The sequence below is a fragment of the Squalius cephalus genome (assembly GCF_949319135.1).
Source record: "Squalius cephalus genome assembly, chromosome: 6".
Classification (NCBI taxonomy): Eukaryota; Metazoa; Chordata; class Actinopteri; order Cypriniformes; family Leuciscidae; genus Squalius; species Squalius cephalus.
This window is the reverse complement of record NC_137127.1, coordinates 36,888,283-36,914,347: the sequence shown is the minus strand read 5'-3', so window position 1 is coordinate 36,914,347 and position 26,065 is coordinate 36,888,283. Positions and strand designations below refer to the sequence as shown.

The following is a 26,065-nucleotide window of genomic DNA, read 5'->3' as shown; positions in this document are numbered from 1 at the left end:
ATTGTGCTGCATTCACTCACAAAAATAAATGTTTTATATATTTATGCTAGGAAATTTGAAAAATATGTTCATGGAACATGATCTTTATTTACAGTTTTTCTCGATTGCTTAAACACATTTCTTGAAACTATGCCTCGTATTCTCAAAACTATAAACACAAATCCATAACGTCTCACCCAATTCCCCAAACATCCTATTTTCAGGTCAAAATGAAGCTCTACACTCAAAACCATTCACTCTCGCTGAAAAACCAAACTTTGCCCTCAGACAGGACACACAAGCCATCAAAATCACACACACTACAACATAGTCTAAGACACTGGTGCAATAAATTCAAAACAACATTTCCAAAACTGGTAAGTTATGTTGCGTGTGGTTCCCCCCTCACAAACCTTTTCACATGATGAACACAAAAGACACAACCAGTGGATACATTGGCACATTTTTATTCATACACAGAAAACACACACACACAAAAATATATTTTTTTCCTGTTTTACTCTTTTTTTTTTTACTCTCTCCTCAATTTTTTTTTTTTTTTTATATTTACTTACAGTAAGATGTGTGTGACCAACATATGACAGTAAAAGAGCTCACACAAACCATATTCTAATATGGAATTCGAATTGTATTGGAATGGTAAAGAGTGTTGGGACGTGACAGGAGGGCCTCCACTCAAGGATACAATATGATGGACACGTCTAAGAATGTTCCACATATGGTTGAAATACCATCATTTGCCTAGAAAAGATAACATTCTGGGAGTCCAGACTATAAAGGAGAAAGGATGCTCTCCCTTCACTGTCACACTCTGTGTTACTCTGTGTGACTGTACGACTGCTGGCCTTTTCTTGCAAGAAAATAAACCTCATCAAAGACTATTGGAAATGTTTGTCTCTTATTCAGTGATAGAATTTTGTTTGTCACCACACCTCCCTGAAGGCTCTCAAGGCGACGGTAAAGCGACTCAAATTTGGCCTTACTCGTAGCCCAGCCTCCCTCATAATCACACCATTGACTAACACATGGGCAACTAGAGTGGCTTGAATTTCATCTGAGACTGCTTGTCTTCTTATCCTTGCCCTTCCTCCTCCTCATTCTTATCCCTCCTCGATCTCTTCCTTCATGTCTTTCTGGATCCATTGTTCCAAAACGCAATAAACTGATTTGGGCCCTTTTATATATCTATTGAAGGTTCTAATTGATGTGTGTTAAATTTTGACTCTTAGTGTTTCCACCTGGATAATTGTGTGCTAACTGAGCTGAAGCTGTGCTGATTGAGTGAACAATTTTGAATGCTAGTGCTTTCTATATGACAACATGGTCTAAGCAATGAGAAATGAAGGGATTTGTGTGTAGAGTTTTGCAGTGACAGTTCAACCAATCTGACTCATGTGTCAAAACAGGGAATAGTGTTTATAGTTTAGTGAAATGGGTGTGCTTATTGATAAATGGCATTATGGTTTTGAAATTTTAGTTCAAAAGCCTGGTTATAGTGTTTAAGCAATCGAGAAAAACTGTAATATCCTAATGATTTTTGGCATAAAAGAAAAATCGATCATTTTGACCCATACAATGTATTGTTGTAGCCTGGAAATCCATACCTAAATTTAAAAGATTAATGGTCTGGCGTCGACTAATGAAAATCGGCCAGCTCGAGGGGCGGCACCAAGCATGCATTTGAAAATCTCACTGCTCGCAATTGGATAACACTATGACCAATTACAACAATAAACCCCAGCTACCAGCGGAGCTAACCTTTACTGTCTATGGAGCCAACTGGTAGATTATCCTCTTACCGTATCCGGTCGGAAAAACAGCAAAAACGTCCTTCTTGCAAAGGAACGATTCGAGCGGCGTCTTCTGTTCCTGTTTTAGATAAAAAGCCAAGTCTAACTCGTTCATTGTAGCGGCCTAAGCCGTTTCAAACAACTGGTATTCATCCATAGCCATCTTGCAATGTTTACTAATAGGTGTGTTCGACACCGGCTGCGGCTGGATGTAACCGATCGGCAGTGTTGGGGCTAGTTACTCAAAAAAGTAATATATTACATATTACATATTACTCTCAAAAATAGTAATGCCTTACTTTACTTTATTACTCCCTGGAGAAAGTAACTAGTTATATTACTAGTTATATTACTAGTTAAATTTTTTTTTCTTAATTACTCTATAATTGCCTGAGATTCATCAGATGGAGGGAGAACATACAAAGGAGGATTGTTCTTTAGGGTCTTTATTACGCCAACAACAGACTGGCACTATCTAGCACAAATAACTACAAACAACTGTACTTGTACTTGCCGTTGTTGACGCTTCCATTTTTCCCCATCTGTCCCAATAATATCTGTCTGCAGAGCCGCAGAGCCACAGTTTCACCCCAGCAGTTTCACCACAGCAGTTTTACCCGCGCATGCGCAGTTTCAGGTTGTAATTCAAGCCCTATAAATAGTCATTTATATGCAAAATTGTCTATAAAACACAACCGGTCTTCCGACCTTTTACTATATGCGCGAGGGAGAGAGAGCAATACAGCGCTCGTGTTGTTTGAAGGCGGTGAGAGTGAACGGGCTGCGCGCGCGCGTCCGGGGCGCTATATTTTTTTTCCCAGGATGGTAGGGGAAGACTCATGAATATTCATTAGGGAAGTCATCCCTGATTGGCCTTAACTGCCGCGTGTCGACAAATCGGTGATGGTAAATGATACCTCGTGCCAAACCCAGACCAATCACTGTTCCATTCACGCCCTCCTCCCCTTCCCTTCTGTTCTCTGTGTTGCGTGCCTTGTGTGTGATGAAGGTGCTACTGGCAAATGTAACGCAAGTAACTAGCTCGGGAAAACTGTAATAATATTACCATTTTCAGACGAGTAATGCCTTACACTACTAGTTACTGAAAAAAGTAATATTATTACAGTAACGCGTTACTTTGTAACGCGTTACACCCAACACTGCCGATCGGCGAGAGTAGCCGCGTGCAGGCGGGGAGGAGCTGCAAACGGAGACGTGAAGTCAGACAACTTTCTGGTTCCCGCAACTACATGAAAAGAGTGTTTACTGTTATAAAAAACTGATTTGTAAGCTTTAGAGGAACTAAAGGTGTTTGAATAAACACGAAACACACGTGATCGTTGTCATGCGGTGAATCCGGCCAATCGTGGAACAGCTGTGTCGTCATCAGAGCTCCTGCAGCCCAGTGCAGCCGCTCTTGAGAAGCTGCGCTGGCTGAGTTCTCCGGCTACTCTCGAATCGCTCTCGCGGTACTTTGATGGCATACGTCACAGTCACGTGGCGTCGGCGCTGGATCAAGTCGGACAAAAATTCCAACCGTCATGCACTGTTAAGACAGCCGTCGATTGGTCTGCGAAGAGCTGCATGAAGTCGAACAAGCCTATTGACTTCGATGTCACAGCGCTGTCGTCATCTGTTTAGCTCACCTCTGGCCCGCCTATATCAGATAACCCGATGTGATTGGTGCAGCTCAGATCGAGGGGCATATTTAATGAGCATCATTACTCGATACCAGAGTAACTCGCTGAGCAAATTCAACTTGTGCTCTCGCGAGAACTCTAGATTACCAGGGTAGTATTGTGGCTATTACCACAAATATACCCGTGCTACTTGTGACTGGTTTTGTGATCCAGGATCACACATATATATATATATGATTAGTCCCATTTAAATCAAACAATTCAATATGCCACCAAAAAAGAATTTGTTCAGATTGCAGTAATAACATATTACATACTGTACTCTATGCAGTCTCTTCTCCTTCGGATGAGACATTAAACCGAAGTCCTGACTCTCTGTGGTCATTAAAAATCCCAGGATGTCCTTCGAAAAAGAGTAGGGGTGTAACCCCGGCATCCTGGCCAAATTTGTCCCTTGGCCCCTGTCCATCATGGCCTCCTAATCATCCCCATATACTGATTGGCTTCATCACTGTCTCCTCTCCACCAGTAAGCTGGTGTGTGGTGGGCGTTCTGGCGCAATATGGCTGCCGTCGCATCATCCAAGTGGATGCTGCACATTGGTGGTGGTTGAGGAGATTCCCCCATCTATGTAAAAGCGCTTTGAGGTCTCAGAAAAAGCGCTATTTAAATGTAACAAATTATTATTATTATTATTATGCAGTACACTGCCTAGTATTTGTTTTTGTTTTTTTAAATATGAGGTGTAAGTATGCAGTATGCATCAGTAAATATTTTAAACAGAAGTATGCCACATTTGCAGTAGTACTGAGTGATTAATTATGTGCATGTTTAGCCTAATTATGAAATAATGGAAATATTGCAGTTATGCTCTTGGCAGAATAATGCAAATTCACTGAAAAACAAATGGTGTAGAATAATATTCACTCAGAAATTGCTCGTAAAACTCAAATAAATGGCAAGTAGCACATTTTACAATTTTGAAGTACAAAGACTGAAAGTTTTCTAGTAAAACATATTCCAATAATCTTTGTTTAATGTATAATGTAATTATACATATGTATTATGATTAATGTAATGAGTATAACCTGGAGAAAACCCTTCATTAGCAATCTCAGTGGCAGTTACCCACTTGTCATGAAAGCCCTGCAGAAGTATCCAACGTGAAATCTTTTCAAATGGGTGGAGCCATCACTAAAATTCAAGGGTACTGACATAAATGCCATTGTCCTAAGCTGTGATGTTAGTGGTCATAATCCATTATACCCGGATTTATAAGTATTAATTAATCAGTCGTATGGTTCCATAAATGTATTTATAAAGATTCTACCTGCATTGCTATAATGTTATTATATTATAGTTACAATGACTTTTTAGAAATTAATATTTATTTCTGTCAATTAAGTGAATATATTGTTATTAATAGCCGTGTTATGCTCTTATAAATACTTATTGTGAGCGATAATAGTTACTAATCTCTATATATGCATCATTGATGGCTTTAAGTTAAGTGAAAACATGTGATGCGATTTTCCTAAAGCAAATGTTAAGAAATCATGAAAATGTACTCATTATACATTTTAAGTTGTCTATTTTTAAATGTATCTAAATAACAACAATTCCTGTAATAAAAAAAACAAAAAAACATAAATCATTAATAAAAAGTTTTTTTTTTTTTTTTTTTGTTACATACTAGCAAAACACTGCAACAATATTTTTTACAGTATAATTTCAAACTGCTATAAGAAATACCCTGCATATGGCTGAGGATATATAGATTTTAACTAATCAAAATTGCCATTCATGACCTCTAATGCAAACATTAACCATTAAAGACATAATTGATAACTCACTGGTACACCAAACAAGTGTCTCTGGATCCATTTTATATTTGATACATTTTTATATTATAAATCAGTGTATAATGGATTTTGAGCATGCACATTGAAAAAGCAAATGGATGACTTATACTGTACGTAATTATAAAAATAATATAAATGTAACTACAACTGTTCTTATAATGCAGTGTAGGTCTTAATGAGTCTTTATATTTGAAGAGTTCAGATGCAAAAGCCTCTAAGTGCCATCTGAAATTTTCTTCTAGAATGATCATTTTGATCAAGCTCTTATATTTAAGTTCAATAATTTCACTTAAATGGCAATGCAAATTACCTATTAATTGTCATGTCAGTGAAATTACTTAACTTAAATATACAAGTTTTATAAAATGATCATTCTAGAAAAAAATATCAGATGGCACTTAGAGGCTTTTTCATCTGAACTCTTCATTTATAGAATAGTAATACTTACTTAATGGGGCTATTATTAATTATAAGCATTGTCTTCATAGAAAGTGTTACCAAAAATATTTGTAATTCATATGTTGCTTGCACACATTATTTCGTCAGAATTCACAGCTACTTTGGAATGTCAGTGAAGAAAAATGCTTTTTGCCAGCAATATGGTGTATTTATATCATATACAGTATATAGCAGGGGCTAATTGAATTTGCTAACCAGCCAAACCTTGATCTCTTGGTCTGATCAAATGTATAACAAAGTGATGTTAAAGATCATGGCTGATATTGCTTACAGATAATTTGTCACACTGTAATTTAAAGGTCACGTTGAACGCATTGATTGTGTAAAGAGTATTCCAAGCAGTGCTGTTGTGTACTTTTGTCAAATATACTAGGTCATCCAGGTATCCATACTGACAATTTGCAAGTTATGCAGTGCTTATAATATACTGAACACTGAAAGGTTTGAGTTTGTAGTATGATAGTATGCATTTTTTAAACCTATATTAAAAAAAAAGAAAAGCTTAACAACACATACTCAGACCAAACCATATGACCACAGAGGCAACATTTAAACCACAGTTCATTTTTAGTTTTACTCTGCCTTGAACTAATTTCATGGCTGATCTGCTCAGCTTTCCAACACGACAGGCCAATTCTTCCTAGACAAGAGAACCCTGCTCTGAGTGCCCACAGAGAGGGTTTCAGCTGGCATTGTTCTCATTTAACGGGTCAAGAGCAAATTAAAATATGCAGTAAGCCCTCAACGCATCCACTAATTAAAACTTAATATATGTTTTAATATTCATAAGCATCCTTGGAAGTGATTCTGTAGGTAAATGCAGGCTTTAAAACTTCTCCACTCCAATGACATTATGCAAAGACATAGACACTGACTCACACATGGATATCCTGGGAAGGGCAGGGAAGCATTATATTTTGAGGAGAGGGATCATGACTCAGGGTTGGTATCAAAACCCACTGAGTCCAACAAGAAACAGAGGGGCTGCTGCTGCATTTAAACCCATGAGATGAAGATAGCTATTTTGACAGTTTCCCCACCTGTGGTTTCATGGATTAAGTTGTTTTAGAAATCTTGTCTTTAGTACGATCAAGGTCAAGGTTACAGCAGTGATACTAATCACATCAGTATTTTCATGTTTAAAGGATCTTGGTCATATTTTTTATGATTTAATTCCTGTTTTCAGCAGCTATTACTCCAGTCTAATCAATGTTTAAAACAGCTAAACAGTTGTGCTGCTTATTTATTTTGTGTGTGTGGAAACTGTTAACATTTTTTTTTTTAAAGTAATATTTTGTAACATTATAGATGTACTTAATGTGCTGTACCTTGTGATCAATTTAGTATGTCCTTGCTAGATTTTCTTGGCCCTGTGTAGAGTATATTAATATTATATATTATATATTAAAATTGTCGACGGCACCAGATTATTGTTGTTCAATATTCACTGCATTTTAAAATATCACACCCACACTCTTACTTGTTCCGGACAAACTGAGTGTCATTAGAAAGATTAAAGACTCTAGCTCAGATATTTGACCACTGTTTATGATAAAACTGGGTTGCAGTGACATTCATTTCTTAATTTATGTCAGGTATGCAAAATAATTATCTGCCATTTTTTTTTTTTATATTTTGAGTAGAATATCATTACGCATATGAATTCCCTCATGTCTGCTGCGGTTTATATGTGTTCACATACATGCACTAAACAGCATCTCTTAGAGCAAAGGTGCGCATATTTGTGTGGCATGCGGGAAGGGGGCAACTCCAGAGGAGACGCCAATAACGGCAATGGTCGACTACGCCACCCCAGAATACTGGGGAATAACAGCCCTAAGGGCGCACATGTTTGTTAATCAAAGGACGGGTGAGGAGACGTGAGTCATATAGAAAAGAGACGTACACTTATTTTCATCAACATTGAAAATATAAATATTTAAAACATCACAGCAAGATTCTTAGAATCAATTTTACAGTAACGTGCACAATCTGTACCAGACACACATAACCACAAACCTATATTTAAGTTGAGCTAGTTGACCAGCAGCGGAGGTACCTGGAGACACGGACTAGCTGCCTCAATTAGAAGAACCCCAGTAACCCAAACACATGCCCGCACACACACGTGAGGATTGGATGCAAGAAAACACAGGGAAGGTGTAATCACCACAGGATAACAGCTAGCCTCCCCACTCCAGAAACCCCCAGCTCCTGCAAAGAAAATAAATACAAAACCAACAAACTTATAAAAGACAATATAAGTATAACACAGCAAAAGAAAACAAACACAAAATACAAATAACTTATCTTAAGAGAAAACAAATTAAAAGCACACACGTCACGCAGACTCTCAGCAGTTATAAATTACAATGCCCAGAGTGAATTATGAACCATAACGAAAAAAATAAACATTCATAAAAATAGACTCAATATACTGGTGCACAATCAAAGGATCAAGCAGGTAGCAGCTGGTGAAGACGAACCAGCCAGCAAGCCGCACCAGCCCCGATCGAGGTGCGTAACGACACCGCAACGTGCGCACAGTTACTATAAACTAGACGTAGAGGCAAAACAGCAACGTAGTCACAATTAGACGCTTCACGATTTAATATTGACGCTCAATCCCATTGAGTAGGCAAGGAGGACCCTCAGATCTGCAGAGCATAACAACAATATGTAAAAGAGAGTAACAGATTACTAAACAACAAAGCTATAATTATACATACCGAGGGAGCGAGTCTGCTTCAAATGTACACTTCAGGCACCTATATGTCCCACAATGCAGTACGATTGTGACGTCACCACATATCTCGTCTAATCACCACCACACAGACAACTCTATGATATATTAATTATATATATTTTTTTATTTAAAACAACCCAAACACACCTATAAACATTTGGATGCTGCATTAAACAAATTATTAAAGGGAAAAACATGTAAATAATACATCAACTCCACAGCTGATTCCAAGTGATCAAGGGCTTAGGGCGTTCCAGTTCAGACCATTGCAGTTTCCGCCAGTAGTGGGCACTCACAATGACGTACATCCGAGTGAACGAGACGAAGGGAAGTTAGCGAGTTGAGGGCATGACAATTTTGGACTGGAACACAGCATTGGTTATACTTTCGCCTGGCTCCGCAGCGCGAGTCTCCGCAGACTGCGTGCGCACCTCCCCGAACGGACGAGGCGTTTATACTTGACGCGCTCGCCGTTGTACTATTCTTTGAAACGACAGGGGCGACTCGAGTAATCGTCCTCTAAACCATCAGGAATCAGCAGTGAGAAGAAGAAAGCTATGCACACGTGACAATGTTTATTTTAGCACACCACCACCAATACCACACTACAAAAAGAATCGTGTAAAACCCAGTAAACCCTGAGATACTAGTGACAATAAAACAAAATGGATATGAGAATGTGTATAAAACATAACTAAATTAACGATCTCTTACATATTTTCTAATTTCACTAAACATTTCATTAAGTTTTGTGAACATTTTTATTAAACATGGACCTTATGTTCATTAAAAATACTTTTTATGCTATTGTATGCTCATTTTTTAAATGTAAGCAACTCATTTAGACGTGCAAACTGGGTGCCGGTGTGGTGAGAAGTTCGAGCTCGGCCAGATTCGGCTCGAAGTCGTTCATCTTCGGATGCGGGGGCGCCGCACGCGTTGTTACAAATAATGTCGCGCACACCGCCAGGCGAAATTGGGTCTTGCGAACCCAACGCGCACGACCGCCCACACCGCAATGACGTCATTTTTGCCGCGCGCACCTTCGCGCTCGTGCGGACGCGTCAAGTATAAACCAGGCTTTATACTCCATACAAGGGCAGACAATAAGCCACACGCATGCGCACGATCTCCCAATAGGTGGAGTTACTCCACCCTGCTACATTTGGAAAAATATTGATTTATTATCACGTTTGCAAAATATTTCGGCATACAGAATACCATTTCTATTCATTTCACACAGAATTTTGCTATCTGAAGAGCTGAAAGAGCATTCAGAGCCCTGCTCTGTTTGTTCTTTTCCGTGTTTGTGTCAGTTAGGACCTCAGCCAGTGTTGCCAGATTGGGTCGACGATGTCCAGCCCAAAAGCTCACCAAAACCCACCCACTCCAAGAAAAACCCACCCAAATCTTTAACTGACAAATATAATTGTTTTGCCATACCAATCAAGGTTCATAAGCACCATTTTTATCATATAAAATAAAAAAATGGTCGATGTTTCAGATAGTATGGCAAGTGTAAACACATGAATCGGATATGGGTCACAATTGAAAGAACGTGTAAACGGATGGTCAAAAAAAATCGGATATAGGCAACAAATCAGAATTGGGCATCAAGACCTGCAGTGCAAACGAGGCCTTTGTCTGTGCACTGGAAGCTTCTGTCATTAAGACTAATTCTTTGTACAGTATGTCTAAGCATATGTAAGCAATAAGGTACGAGAGGCTGTGCTGTATCGTGAATAAGTAACGGCTGAAGGGCGTTGTTAGGCACAACGCGAAGCGGAGTAGTCCCTGACCGTGAACAACAACGTTCCAATGTGTAATATGCATGAAAGCTCAAATAAAAACAACAAACCGTTCTCAAACTTTGTCTCATTCTTTTTATTTTTTCACAACAAAAAATATCTTTGTTAAAAATCTTTGTTTTAAGTTTGGCCTCCAGTAGCTCTGTAGTGAACTTTCACACTTATGTCCACTCACAGACATAATTTCCCTCGAATCGAGACCAGCATCGGACAATCTCTGCACCATGGTGCTGCAAAGGCAGTGATTTGTGTAAACCTTGGAGGTGCCTGCTGCTTTACAAATTCTCAGGAACATTGTTGCGAGGTAGTTCACACCCATTGGCTCTCTTGTGTACCTGCAACAGTCAAAAACGAGAAAAAACTTTAACACAACAAGAATTAACACAAATTAAATAGCTAATATGATTTATGTGCCGCTGCGTGATCTACGTACCAATCACATTTAGAGAGGTTTTGCTTTTTGGGGTGAAGGTAAAAAGCAGGGGAGTTAGATGGCAGAAGAGAAAAGTACTTCTCTAGAGAGGCAACGGGACAAAGTGGGTTCCCAGTTTGTTGGAACATGAAGCCACGCCTGCTCTCCTTATTTCTGTCATGTGGGTCCTTATGGTTTTTAGCGCAATTTTCCACCGGACAAAATTGCGATTGTTAACTCATGATTTCTGTTTTGTCTGTGCGCACCAATCTTGCACTTCTATCTACTCCTCAACCAGACCACCTAGAGACTTCGGGTTTTCGGCATTATGTTAAGGAAGGTCTAATCTCGGGAACGCACAAAAAAATCCAGGAAAATATTTACTATCTCTTAGTGTTGTGATCCCATGACGTCAGAAAATTGCGCTAAAACACTCACTGAGTTTTTATTACTTGTTTGGTCTTCATTGAAGCTCATTGTGACATACTTTAGACCATTTTCGTTTGTTAAAATGCGGAATGAGTCTGGAATGAGTCCTCGCTTCCCCTCTTTTCCTCTATGTCCGAAGTGTAACTGCACGTCAAACCAGACTTTGTTTACGAGTCCTTCAGGTGTGTTGGGATTAAGCGCATCGGACAGTTTTATGGTGCTGAAATCTTTAGTAGAAATCAGTGTGTGATGCTCCGTTTTATCACAACCCTCTCTTCTCATTGTCCTTACGACTCCAACGAAAACATTATTGGATGAGGTGAATTCGCTGTCTCTCATCAGACACCAGGACAAACTCAAAGGTGGATCATTCAGGAATCTGTTCAGACCCGCACGTAACGCTACATAGCTACTGATCCCATATTTTTCGCCTTTGGAGCTTCTGACAGTTCTGTAGAAGTCACAGAGAAGTGCGTTGAGTTCCGTCTTGGTGATTTGTTTAAAATCAATGCTGCAACCCTTTTCACTACACCAGTCACCGAAGCATTTCACTGCTCATTGGGTTTGCTGCACGTGTAATGTGCTGAGGAAGACAGGTGAAGACGAGGATCTAAACGCAGGGTATTTTAATAAAGTAACAAGAAACATGGAACACGGAACTCAAAGGAACAAAACCAGGGAATCACAGAGGCAACCATTACATGTACAACAACTGACAAAGTAACAAGTGAAACACAAGGGCTATAAATACACAGGGACCAACAAGCTAAACAAGATAACAAGGGGGTGTGGCTAATTAGAAACACCTGGGGATACTAATAAACTAGAAAAACTACAAAGGACTACAAAACATGACACAGAACAGGAAATAACTAAAGTCCACACAAGACGAGGGAAACACAAGACAGGAAACATTACATAGCCCCCCACTTAAGGAGTGGATTCCAGACACTCCTCAGAAAACAAAAGTCCAGGAGGGTGGTGGGTCGGAGGCGGATCCGGGGGCGGGATGGAGGGCCAGGCCCATGGAACGGCAGAGGGCCTGGAGACTGTGACAGGACGAGAGGCCAGGGTGGAGACGACCCTTCAGGCGGCCACGGCGGAGACGACCCTTCAGGCGGCCAGGGTGGAGACGACCCTTCGGGCGGCCAGGGCGGAGACGACCCTTCAGGCGGCCACGGCGGAGACGACCCTTCGGGCGGCCAGGGCGGAGAAGACCCTTCGGGCGGCCAGGGCGGAGACGACCCTTCGGGCGGCCAGGGCGGAGACGAACCTTCGGGCGGCCACGGCGGAGACGACCCTTCGGGCGGCCAGGGCGGAGACGACCCTTCGGGCGGCCAGGGCGGAGACGACCCTTCGGGCGGCCAGGGGGGAGACGACCCCTCGGGCGGCCACGGTGGAGAAGACCCTTCGGGCGGCCACGGCGGAACAGGAGACCACCCCTCTGGCGGTCCTGGCCGTCCTGGCGGATCAGACTGGTCCGGAGGTGTATTGCCCCCCCCCAAAATTTTCTTGGGGAGGCTCCCCGGTAAAGAGTCCTGGACCAGCGATGAAGAGGGCCTGGAGCTGGGCAGGACCAGCTGCGAAGAGGGCTTTGAGCTAGGCAGGACCAGCGGCAAAGAGGGCTTGGCGCTGGGCAGCGATGAGAGCTCTGAACTGGACGGAACCAGCGGCGAAGAAGACTCTGTGCTGGATGGGACCAGCGGTGAAGGCTCTGTGCTGGACGGGACCAGCGGTGAAGGCTCTGTGCTGGACGAGACCAGCGGCGAAGAGGGCCCTGACCTGGACGGAACCAGCGATGAAGAGGGCTCTGTGCTGGACGAGACCAGCGGCGAAGAGGGCCCTGAGCTGGACGGAACCAGCGATGAAGAGGGCTCTGTGCTGGACGAGACCAGCGGCGAAGAGGGCCCTGAGCTGGACGGGACCAGCGGTGAAGAAGGCTCTGTGCTGGACGAGACCAGCGGCGAAGAGGGCTCTGAACTGGACGGAACCAGCGATGAAGAGGGCTCTGTGCTGGACGGGACCAGCAGTGAAGGCTCTGTGCTGGACGGGACCAGCGGTGAAGAGGGCTCTGAGCTGGACGGAACCAGCGATGAAGAGGGCTCTGTGCTGGACGGGACCAGTGGTGAAGGCTCTGTATCGGCAGAAGTGACGTGAACAGTCTCTGGATCGGCAGAAGCGACGTGAACAGTCTCTGGATCAGCAGAAGCGACGTGGACAGTCTCTGGATCAGCAGAAGCGACGTGAACAGTCTCTGGATCAGCAGAAGCGACGTGAACAGTCTCTGGATCAGCAGAAGCGACGTGGACAGTCTCTGGATCAGCAGAAGCGACGTGGACAGTCTCTGTGGCGGCCATCTTGTCCGAAGACACAAGGTGTTTCTCAATGTCAAGGATACTTCCTTGGCAGGACTGGTCCTTCCAAGTCACTTCCTTCAGAGGCTAGGCGAGGCTCCTCTTCAGCATTCTACTGTCTATGGTTTTTCAACGGCTCTGGAACAGGCTAGCAAGTGCACGTCAGTGCGTCATTACCTCAGTGAAAATGAAAAACAGAGCGTTGCTATGGACGCAGTTCTGTTCACTCGGGCAATATAATCGTTTTTAAATCAATAAACTCCTTTTTAATCATATTGATTATTTGACTGTCAAGTGTGTTTAAACAGTGCAGGTCAATTTGATCCATAACATAATGGATGTAATTATTTTTTTTAAACAAATGTTTGGTAACGTAAATATATTTACATTTGAAAGCATATTAACGCTCCGACTCCGTTAGTCCGTTAACGTCTAACATTTTGAATTTTTTTAACAAGATAGCAAAGCTGCGCGCATAGGATTGTGGGTGATTTGAGAGCGTGAAGAGCGCGAAGTCTACTCATATGCATCCTTTCCTGTATATGGGATATTTTTCGAACGAAGGACTCAGTCCTTGGTTGAAATTCCGAGGAGCCTCGACATTGGAACAGTCCTTCGACGGATGTCGATGACGTAGCATCCTCGGAATTCTGGCTTCCGAGGATCCTTCCTTGACATTGAGAAACGCCTACAGGCTCTGCAAACGTGACGTGAACAGGCTCGGCGTCGGCCATCTTGTCTGAAGACACAGGCTCGGCAGACGTGACGTGAACAGGCTCGGCGTCGGCCATCTTGTCTGAAGACACAGGCTCGGCAGACGTGACGTGAACAGTCTCTGTGGCGGCCATCTTGTCCGAAGACACAGGCTCGGCAGACGTGACGTGAACAGTCTCTGTGGCGGCCATCTTGTCCGAAGACACAGGCTCGGCAGACGTGACGTGAACAGGCTCGGCGTCGGCCATCTTGTCTGAAGACACTGGCTCGGCGGGCGTGACGTGAACAGTCTCTGGATCGGCAGACGTGACGTGAACAGTCTCTGTGGTGGCCATCTTGTCCGAAGACACAGGCTCGGCAGACGTGACGTGAACAGGCTCGGCGTCGGCCATCTTGTCTGAAGACACTGGCTCGGCGGGCGTGACGTGAACAGTCTCTGGATCGGCAGACGTGACGTGAACAGTCTCTGGATCGGCAGACGTGACCTGACTCTTCTCCACCTCCCCTACAGTGAAGGGGGAACCACAAAACTGCAGGACAAAGTCAATGTACTGTACCAGGGTCCAGCTGGGGTCTTCCTCTGGTAAATGTAGGCTAATGTCCTGTTCTAGTCCACTCCAAAAACAGTCCTTTAGCATAGCATCGTTACCAGGAACGAGGTGACTATAAAAAAGGAACTCCTCCACATAATTTTCGATGCTGCGATCATCTTGATAAATTGAACAAATTTTGCTCAATGGGTTCCAGATAATACCTGCTAGATCCATAGCTTGGTCAGTTGTTCTGTAATGTGCTGAGGAAGACAGGTGAAGACGAGGATCTAAACGCAGGGTATTTTAATAAAGTAACAAGAAACATGGAACACGGAACTCAAAGGAACAAAACCAGGGAATCACAGAGGCAACCATTACATGTACAACAACTGACAAAGTAACAAGTGAAACACAAGGGCTATAAATACACAGGGACCAACAAGCTAAACAAGATAACAAGGGGGTGTGGCTAATTAGAAACACCTGGGGATACTAATAAACTAGAAAAACTACAAAGGACTACAAAACATGACACAGAACAGGAAATAACTAAAGTCCACACAAGACGAGGGAAACACAAGACAGGAAACATTACAGCACAGTATTTTTGTCACGGTATTATTACAGCACAAGTCTTCTCGAATGTATCAGTGTTACATTTCAGCACTTCAGCATGACGGTTCATATTTGTAGAAGTCTCTCCAAATTGTTCCTCAAACCACTCATCCATCGTCATGCCACCTAGTAAATCGAAATTTACTATTTTAGCCTTTTTAATTCTTACGTTTTTTTTTCTATGTTGATACGTGTGGTTGCTAAGGGTGTTGCTAAGGGCGCAGTGATAAATAGAACCGTTGAGTGAAGCGGTCATAGCCGTGTTTTATCGTGAATAAAGCACAGCTATTGACCAATCAGAATCAAGGATTGGAACTAACCGTTTTATAATTGGCAATAAGGCTCATTCTGAAAATGAAACATTTAGTCCTTGTTCACTTCATTTAGTCATTTTAACACTGAACCCAACACTGGACCCAAGATAAAAAATAAAAAATAAAAAAAGTCTTTAATATGCTAGGCTAAACGTGCTCATTGTATGTGTTTAGAACTTAAAACGTATGTAAAGGAGTCAGTGCCAGGAATTCTTCTGTCGCACACACAAATGAAGATCTGCTGCAAGGTTCCAACGCCAGTACCGAAATGTAATGGTCAACATCTCTCCTATAATAAGAAAAAAGCTGGTATGATTGAGCATTCTGTCCTTTTTAGGGTTGCATCGTGTGACATCATGTGCTGTTTTTGGTTTGTTTAGATGTCTTTGGTCCATGTTAAAAAAATGTATTTGGTCCGTGTTGTGTTTATATTTCAGTCGAACTGCAGAGTTTGTTTGGAAGCAGACTGAGACCCACTTTTTCAGGGGTATTGGTCCACTTGTTTGGTGCGCACCAAAAGTGCAAATTCTGTGACTTTGTTCTACTTTCAAAATAGTTTGTTTGTTTTTTGGTTGGAAAATCCAATCGAGCTGGCCCAGAAACATTGAGCAGTGTCATTATTTTGGAGCAGGATGATCTTCTTGTCCAACCAATGGAAGATGGCTAAATCATTTGGGAAACCTGTTGGAACAGTCATTACCTTTTGCAATTCCATGTGCTGCCATTAGTGGCGCAGCAATCACACACTTGTTGCTTGATTATCTCTAAAGCTCACTTGAATTTGTTCCAGTCCAGATGTGACATTATGATGCATTTGAAGCTGGTCTGAATTCAAATTCTTTCAGAAGCAAATAAGTTGCCTTCACAGGAAACATCAAGTAATCTTTTTTCCACTTGGAAATTTTACTTTTAAATATATATTTCACATATCCCATCCTTTCCTAATGTATTATTAAATCTGATGGCTGTGTGTAGTCTTGAGTAATTTTGCCTTTATTTTTGATTAATTATCATGAAGTATGGTTTGATCATAATTTGCATTTCAATGTACAGGTAATTGAATGTAAGTGCAGAATGAGGAAATGACACATTTGGCATTAATCAACGTATATTTATTTTATGTATGCAGGGCTCCATGTGGATAATTAAGAGTGCCAGCTGTTGTGTTACGGAACGGTATATTTAAAACCCAAACTGATGAAGCTCCTGGCGATTCGGTTCAATTATTTTATGATGACATTAATTAATGAGGATCAGGAAACTGTTGTACAAATCATATGTTTCCTTTCTGTCAAGTGAACTAACTTTCTTAAGACTTCTTTGCAGAATTAAAAAGGAAAATCCACACAGGCAATGGACCAAGTATAATCAGGGTTAAACATATCTTCCCAGAGTGTACTTAAAGCCTTGGTTATTATTCTCCAGCTAGAGTTCTAAAACTTAATTTTTTGGCAAGGACTCTGAGCATATGCATAGGAGTGAATAAATAAGGATTAAAAAACAACAACAACTTGAGACAGGCAGTGCACATTCTAAAGTGCATTGACATGCATTTACTCAGTAAGTGGTAAACACAGACAGAGGGAAAAGGGCTCTGTGATTATGAACTAATGGCTATTTGCACTTAGACAGAGATGAGACAATTTGTTTTTGTCTTTGGGTTAATTCGTTAATAATTCGTTACACAGAACTTTATTATATTAAATATTAATAAAAAATGATTCACACCTTCACAAAATCCAAACATTCAGTGTAAGAGTAAAAAAAATGACATAACATTATTTATAATACGTTTATTTGATTCACAACTTATATAGTGTTTTGACCTCGACAACCCAACTGCATTTTACCACAAACTTGTGACTAGTTAACTCTCTAAAGAAGGTGCAATCGCTTGTTTGCTAAGGTGTCAAAATGATTGTTTTTCCTAGGTCAAAATTGGTCTTCGGTTGTGGCCGTCGTTAAAGTACCATTAAAAAGTTTTTAACTAATAGTATTTTAACTAATAGTCTAATTTTCTACCATATACAATTGAATACAATTAGCAGCTACTGTAGCTAACAACAAGCTTTGCATTTTTTCCTGTTTTCACCTCACTCCAGTCTAAACTAAAATATTGTTTTGGTAATTGTTCTACACATTGTCATATAAATAACCTGGAAATACAGTAGTTTATTACGGTTAAATCTTGCTAATCACTCTTACTAAAAAAATGGGGTAAGCACACTTACATTCTCATTTTAAGAGGTGTTAAATGTGGTTTGATTTGTTTACATTAATTAATGTATTAGGCTAACTAACATGAACCACGAGCAATACATTTGTTACTGTATTTATTAATCTTTGTTAATCTTAGTTGAACAAACAATGAACAGCTGTATTTTTATTATGTTACTTCACACAGTGCAGCTAACTAATGTTAACAAATACAACTTTTGATTTAAATAATGTAGGCTATCCTACTAGTAAATGGTGAAATTAACATTAATAAAGATTATGTTAACTATGTTAACTAATGAAGTTAACTAGAGTTTAACTAGAGTGTATTTGTTATACACCAGTTGGACAGATCAGTTGTTTTAACCATTCATTAAATGGAATCGGTTCTAAGGAGTCCTTAGTTCGTGAATCGAAGATTTGCATAAGATTTGAGTCAACAGAAAACATTTCTTCAGTGGATAGGTTTTTGTTTTGTTTATTGAAAGTGTTTTTTATGTCAGCTGAATGGGCGGAACGCTTTTCAGAGAAGATAAGGCAACGTAAAAAGTTTTTTTTTTTGTTTGTTTTTTTTGCACAATTCACACCCAGAGGTAATTTAGGAAAAAAATATCCGAATGCTCCACGTGAAACTTCGGTCTTCCGATCTTTTACCATCATGTCAATTCTCAATTGATTTTGATTAATATGCGCGAGGGAGCGAGAGAGAGCAAGACAGTTTGAAGATGGTGAGAGTGCGTGCGCGCGCGACCGGGGCTCTCTCTCTGCTCATTCTTTCAGTAACATGCGCCCTATCGCAAGCGCAGCAATCATCTACATCACTCACCGATCAAATAAGGCTTTGGTGAGACAAAAATTCGCTTTGGCGGCCGCCAAAAAAATTTCCAAAGCAGGAAAAACACTGACCAACTAGGCCATGCTTCCAGGGATGATATCCTTTTTATGGAGACAGACGCACGCAGTGTGCACGGAGGGGAGGGGCTGTGCGTGTGTGTGTGAGAGAGAGATGCGTGAGTGACAGAGAGACTGAGGGAGAGCAGGGAAAGGAAATGCAGCTGAACGAATATGCTGTGTGTTTTAAATAACGTAAAACATTTTTTTAAATAACGAAATGCAATATGTGGCGGCCGGTGTTGATTCTGTGGCGCACCGCCACAAATTAGTCTATGTGTGGGAAACACTGACTGTGTATTCTGACACCTTTCTATCAGAACCACCATTAACTTCTTGAGTACAGTGCAGAGTTCTACAGTAGCTCGTCTGTTGGATCCGGCCACACAAGCCAGCCTTCGCTCCACATAACACAGTCTCACCCCAAAACGTCACATACTGACGCGTCTTGACCATACGGCAACATACGACGAAAAGGGTACCCCTAAAACGTCCATATGTGACGTTTTGGGTTATGGGTAGGTTTAGGTATGCGTTAGGGTACCGCTAAGAGGCGCTGCTGGTGCGCTTATGTCTTCGTCTCATATGGACGTTTTAGGGGTACCCTTTTCGTCGTATGTTGCCGTATGGTCAAGACGCGTCAGTATGTGACGTTTTGGGGTGAGACCGGGCTGCTCCACACGTGCATCAATGAGTCTTGGCCGCACATGACCCTTTCGCTGGTTCACCAAGGTTCCTTCTTTGGACCACTTTTGATAGATACTGACCACTGCAGACCGGGAACACCCCATAATATTTGCAGTTTTGGAGATGCTCTGGCCCAGTCTAGCCATCGTAATTTGGCCCATGTCAAACTCACTCAAATCCTTACACTTGCCCATTTTTCCTGCTTCTAACACAGGGGTGCCCAATCCTGCTCCTGCCGATCGACTGTCCTGCACTGATTTTCAAGTGATCCTGAAGACATTAATTGGTTGCTTCAGGTGTGTTTGATTAGGGTTGGAGATGAACTGTGCAGGACAGTCGATCGGCAGGAGCAGGATTGGGCACCCCTGTTCTAACACATCAACTTTGAGGACAAAATGTTCACTTGCTGCCTAATATATCCCACCCACTAACAGGTGCGGTGATGAAGAGATAATCAGTGTTATTCACTTCACCTGTCAGTGGTTATTATGTTATGCCTGATCGGTGTGTGTGTATATATATATATATATATATATATATATATATATATATATATACACAACCCCAAATCAGAAAAAGTTGGGTCAATGTACAAATTGTGAATAAAAACAGAATGCAATGATGTGGAAGTTTCAAATATCAATATTTTATTCAAAATACAACATAGATGACATATCAAATGTTTAAACTGAGAAAATGTATCATTTTAAGGGAAAAATAAGTTGATTTTGGCATCAACACATCTCAAAAAAGGCTGCAGGCTGGCCATTTCAGTACCCGGATCCTTCTTCTACGCAGCCATGATATTGTAATTGATGCAGTATACGGTCTGGCATTGTCATGTTGGAAAATGTCTTCCCTGAAAGAGACGACGTCTGGATGGGAGCATATGTTGTTCTAGAACTTGGATATACCTTTCAGCATTGATGGTGCCTTTTCAGATGTGTAAGCTGCCCATGCCACACGCACTCATGCAACCCCATACCATCAGAGATGCAGGCTTCTGAACTGAGCGCTGATAACAACTTGGGTTGTCCTTGTCCTCTTTAGTCTGGATGACATGGCGTCCCAGTTTTCCAAAAAGAACAAATTTTGATTAGTCTGACCACAGAACAGTTTTCCACTTTGCCACAGTCCATTTTTAATGACCCTTGGCCCAGAGAAAACGCCTGCGCTTCTAGATCCTGTTTAGATATGGCTTCTTTTTTGACCTATAGAGTTTTAGCTGGCAACGGCGAATGGCACGGTGGATTGTGTTCACCGACAATGTTTTCTGGAAGTATTCCAGAGCCCATGTTGTGATTTCCATTACAGTAGCATTCCTGTATGTGATGCAGTGCCGTCTAAGGGCCCGAAGATCACGGGCATCCAGTATGGTTTTCCGGCCTTGACCCTTACACACAGAGATTGTTCCAGATTCTCTGAATCTTTGAATGATATTATGCACTGTAGATGATGATAACTTCAAACTCTTTGCAATTTTTCTCTGAGAAACTCCTTTCTGATATTGCTCCACTATTTTTCGCCGCAGCATTGGGGGAATTGGTGATCCTCTGCCCATCTTGACTTCTGAGAGATACTGCCACTCTGAGAGGCTCTTTTTATACCCAATCATGTTGCCAATTGACCTAATAAGTTGTTAATTGGTCCTCCAGCTGTTCCTTATATGTACATTTAACTTTTCCGGCCTCTTATTGCTACCTGTCCCAACTTTTTTGGAATGTGTAGCTCTCATGAAATCCAAAATGAGCCAATATTTGGCATGACATTTCGAAATGTCTCACTTTCAACATTTGATATGTTATCTATATTATATTGTGAATAAAATATAAACGTTTATGAGATTTGTAAATTATTACATTCTTTTTTTACTCACAATTTGTACAGTGTCCCAACTTTTTCTGATTTGGGGTTGTATATATAATTTTAAATTAGTCAGCAAGAGGAAATGTCAGTCTTTCTCAACAACTAATTAGCAGATTTCCCCAGCAGAAAGAACAAGCCCTTGTGTCCTGTTCTTTTAATGGTGTGGTTTTCTGCTGTCTGTCAAGTCTCCAGTGTATATTGTCTTCCTGTTTGGTTAGTTTCAATTTATGCAGGTCGAGCTGTTTGAGCAACAATTATTTTGAGTGTAAGTGATTTCTATTTTCATTTCATGTAGTCCTTGAGACAAAAACAGTAATAGGTCAACTGTCTGAAAATCACTTGTATATATAATGTTTAATTTCAGAAGCACACGAATAAATAAACTTCACACGTGTAGAAATGTAGACACAAACCTTTGGCCAGCATATAGCAAGCATGTGAGTCCTGAAAATGTAAGGGAATCAGTTAATTCCTAAAATGTGTTTATCACTATCATTAATAGGCAAGCAAATTTGTCAATGTTACTGTATTTAGCACTCTGAAACTGGACCGATAACGTCTCCTGTTACCTTATGTAACAATATTAGCTCAAAGGGGGAAATATTAATAATAATCCATAATTAGTTAATAGTTATGATTAATTATTAATATTTGGGTCATTTAATTAGATTAACTTTGAGGTAAGCTAAATTAATATTACAATCAATTAATCAGTTCCAACGAACTCTTTGATTATTCATTTATTCTAAGAAAAGTGTATCTTTCATGGTCACTGAAAAATAATTATTCCTTTGCATGTATAGCACTTAGAGCATGTAACAAGATCAATATCGTAAAAGGGACTTTGTATGCAAGCAGAGAATCAGAAACCAAATGCATAATTGTGCACAAGTTTTATTAACTAAATCACAAACAACTAAACTAAACAAACAAACAAACATACATACATTCATCCATACATACATGCATAGGTAAAGTGGTGAGTGTTATGGAACCGGAAGCCGGTAATAGAACTATGGAAACAATATATTTAAGTATATATATATATATATATTTTTTTTTTTTTTTACCCAGACAGATAGGTATAGATTCTAAACTAAGCAAGAAAAATATTATCAGATCAAGAACGGAATTGGCCGATACAGAGAATTTGGGTATCGGAATCGGATTAGTAAATTAAAAGGATGTATCAGTGTATCTCTAGAAAATTTTTTTTTTTTTTTTTTTTTTCAAGACCAATGGTAAGGAACAAAAGATAATTTAATCTGGGCCCTCGGATGCCTGACCAGGTTTTGTTGGGGATCTTGGAGTATCTTCCCACAGGCAAAAAAAAAAAAATAGCTTTGATAGAAGCATTTTTTTATGTGTAGCATACACATACTGTAACTATTGGCTAACATAGACCATAGTCTAACCCCGGTAAGACATACCAACACATTCTCATCCTAGGGCGTCATATACTGACGCTTTTTACATTTCGTCTACATCGAACGCACATGGCACCCTTTAGCGTCAATATGACACGCACAGAGCTTTGTTCGGTTATGGGTAGGTTTAGGTCTGGGATAGGGTAAGGGTTAGACCGCTAGGAGGCGCCTTCTGGCCCATATCTATCTGCGTCTCATATTGACGCTAAAGGGTGCCATGTGCGTTCGATGTAGACAAAATGTCAAAAGTGTCAGTATATGACGCCTTGGGATGAGAACGGGCTGGACATACAGACCCTCAGACCAAATGCATTCTTGAGCTAAAAACACCAGAGCAGAACAAAACACTTTTCTTGTGAACAATACCTCATTCACAGGACGCAGTACTCGATTTTCAGTTACCTCTCAAAAATAAAAGTAACCTTTTGTTTCAATTAATTGTAGGTAAATATTAATTTCATCAATTGTTATGTTTGTTCTCTGTGTTCTTAAGTATGCTGTTTTTCTGACTGAAAAAAGCACTCATAAATTTAATTCATTAAATATTCACTGCAATACTACTGTAGTTCTGATTTAAAACAGATGGCAGAAATATAGGACACAAATGATAATGGCTGATATATTCTAAGGGAAATTATTCTGAAGTTATTCAAATTGCTCATGGAATGCACAGTGTGTACAGCTGCAGAGCACTGCTAAAACAATTAATCTCTGGATTTACTAAGGTTTGCAAGGTTGATGGCTTAATTTATTTGAAAGATATTCTTAATTGTGTTTGAACAAGCAAACTATCCACAAAGTACTGCCTATTGTCTGTAAATACAAACATTCTTGAAGAGAATGTAAAATAATTTGAATGAATTCCCTCTGCAATCTATTACTGTGGTATCATGTATTTTAGCCTGCCCCTAAACTGCATCCAAAAGTGAGACAAGCTGGTTTGTCCACTTAGCATGGTTGACAAACAGCCTCTTGTTTATTACACTATACCGTTTTCGAATTGTTTTTTTAATGCATTTTGGATTTTCATTTACATGACAACTGGGTTTTGGGCAAGTTTTTGAAAACGATACCATTACCATCTCCGTGCAAACAACAAATAGTTGAATTTGAGAAAAGATTGACGTCATGTGCACGCATATGGCGTGTTCAGTCGATCGGCGCGTAGTGTTTCTTTACAGAGTGACATTGCTAACTGACCTGGCAGCATAATACAGTGTTTTTAATCATTTTGGCCATTTTTGTACAAGCTAATATGATTCTTTAGGGTCTAAATTAAAAGTTTGTAATATACTGTAGCAACACTGACTCTGTTTATGGAATTTATTAGCTCAAATGAGAGAAAATATTAATTTTCTCATAAATTCATTCATACATAAATTAAATTATTCCAAATAGGGAATAGGTCAAACCTCACCATATATTAATAATCACACGATTAATCATAGTAACATTAATAGAGGTAGGTAAGGTTTATTCTTAATCAGGGGAAGTTTAGGTAGGAGTTAAAGTTCATTGATCATGCGACCGTCTGGCCTGCATCCGGTGGCACGATCTCTGAACAACAACCTACTGGCCTATAACACTGACAAAATCACCCTCCTGTGGCCACTAGGATGATAATTTTCGTGTTCTAGACAATTTAGATATTTTAATAGGGAAATCAAAATAGAGCTGTAGCTTAGATCGCACTTTCAGGGACTTCAGTAATGGAACAAAAAGACAAATTCAATTCAAAAGATTATGGAATTTTAATAAAACAAACTAGTCGATTACATGTACTATTTCAAACACGCTGGAGTAAATATGCATAACAAACAAATAATATAAACGATCGCAATAAGAAATAAAATAAAAAGAGTATGAAAAGAGAGAGAGAGAGAGAGAGAGAGAGAGAGAGAGAGAGAGAGAGAGAGAGAGAGAGTTAGAGTAATTTAAGTGTGTGTGTAGAATGGTGAGAGCGTGTAGGAGGATGTGTGTGAGAGAGCGTGTGTGGGTGTGTGAGAGCGTGCGTGGGTGTGTGAGAGTGTAAGAGAGAGGCAGAGAAAGGAATAGATCTTTTCAGACCACACAGTTTAAACCTTTACTTCACAACGAGACCCCAAAAGCTTTAGTAATGGCTAGACAAACTTAACACAGCAGTTCCTCCTAGATTGCAAATTTAAAGATGTACTTTACTTTGCGTTGGAGATATTAGCCCTCTTTGTGTGCGTCTGTGTGGACAAAGGAGCCTGGAAACACGTGGTCAGATGCTTCGTCAAGGCGGAGTTGTTGCTAGTGTTGGGTCCGAGTCCACCATTGTCGAGTCCGAGTCGAGTCCAAGTCCTTAACAATCGAGTCCGAGTCCAAGTCCGAGTCCAAAGAGGGCCGAGTCGCACTTGAGTCCGAGTCCTTAATATCCGAGTCCGAGTCGAGTCCGGCCGAGTCCACAAAGATTTAAATACTTTTAAATTGACCTTTCACAAAGACCCGCCCCTCTTACTGTCGCTACGTCCGACAAGCCATTCCGCTCTCACTCCACATGTTCTCACACAGTGAAATATATATTGCGGAGCAAAGAGGATACTGACAATGCGCCAACAGACAAGACAAGGCTACTTCTGGTATGAAATAAAGTCTCAGCTTTCAAATTTTGTAATTTTTATGAAATTAAAACAATACACACCGTTTTGTGGTGCTTTAATATAGGCCTCAACTCAAGCAACACATGAACTGATAATATCTTCTAGTTATAGCACGAATTAAACATGAATGAACATCAGAACTGCAAAAATAATTCAATACACAGCATTTTTCAAGTTCAAGTCCAATGACTTTAATCTACTATCTGGTTTGGTTTGTTTGTCGGACAAAAATGGCAGGTATCTGCATTATGATTGGTCAGATCGCATGTCAATCAAATTCCAGTGAAAGGTCTCAACACTGAGCTCTTAAATTAATATGTTAAACCTTACAAAATGATTCCAATGTATAGTTACAGTCATGCGTTTACCTATCGTACATCTTTCAGATTCTGCAAGGTAATGCTCAAGAATAGCCTATAACACGATGCATTAAGAGCCAGGAGTAAACTTTTGAGCAAGATGACGTTGATTTTTTATTTTTTATTTATTTAGATTATCTTATTTTGTTTTACATGCTAATATCTTATTTAGCCTCTAAATGGCGGGACTAAATTAATTAATGAGTTTTTAAATAAAATAAGAGCAATTTACACCTATGATCCAGTTCAAAAATGTACACCCCCTGGCTCCTAATGGTTGCTTCCTTCTTGAGCATCACTAAATGTTTGCAGGGTTTG

At 40.4% G+C, this 26,065-nt stretch overlaps 2 protein-coding genes across 3 annotated transcripts in view; both read left to right on the top strand.

Annotated features, from left to right (window-relative positions):
* spon1a (spondin 1a) overlaps positions 1 to 26,065 on the top strand; it is a 341,163-nt gene that overhangs the window by 173,306 nt on the left and 141,792 nt on the right. The window lies entirely within an intron of this gene.
* Positions 7,546 to 15,785, top strand: LOC307160537 (uncharacterized protein; the record flags this gene model as incomplete). Its single annotated transcript, XM_079874696.1, has 3 exons — positions 7,546 to 7,631; positions 12,025 to 13,521; positions 14,195 to 15,785. 2 exons carry the CDS (start codon positions 7,546 to 7,548, stop codon positions 13,301 to 13,303), a joined length of 1,365 nt encoding a protein of 454 aa, XP_079730822.1. The 3' UTR covers positions 13,304 to 13,521; positions 14,195 to 15,785.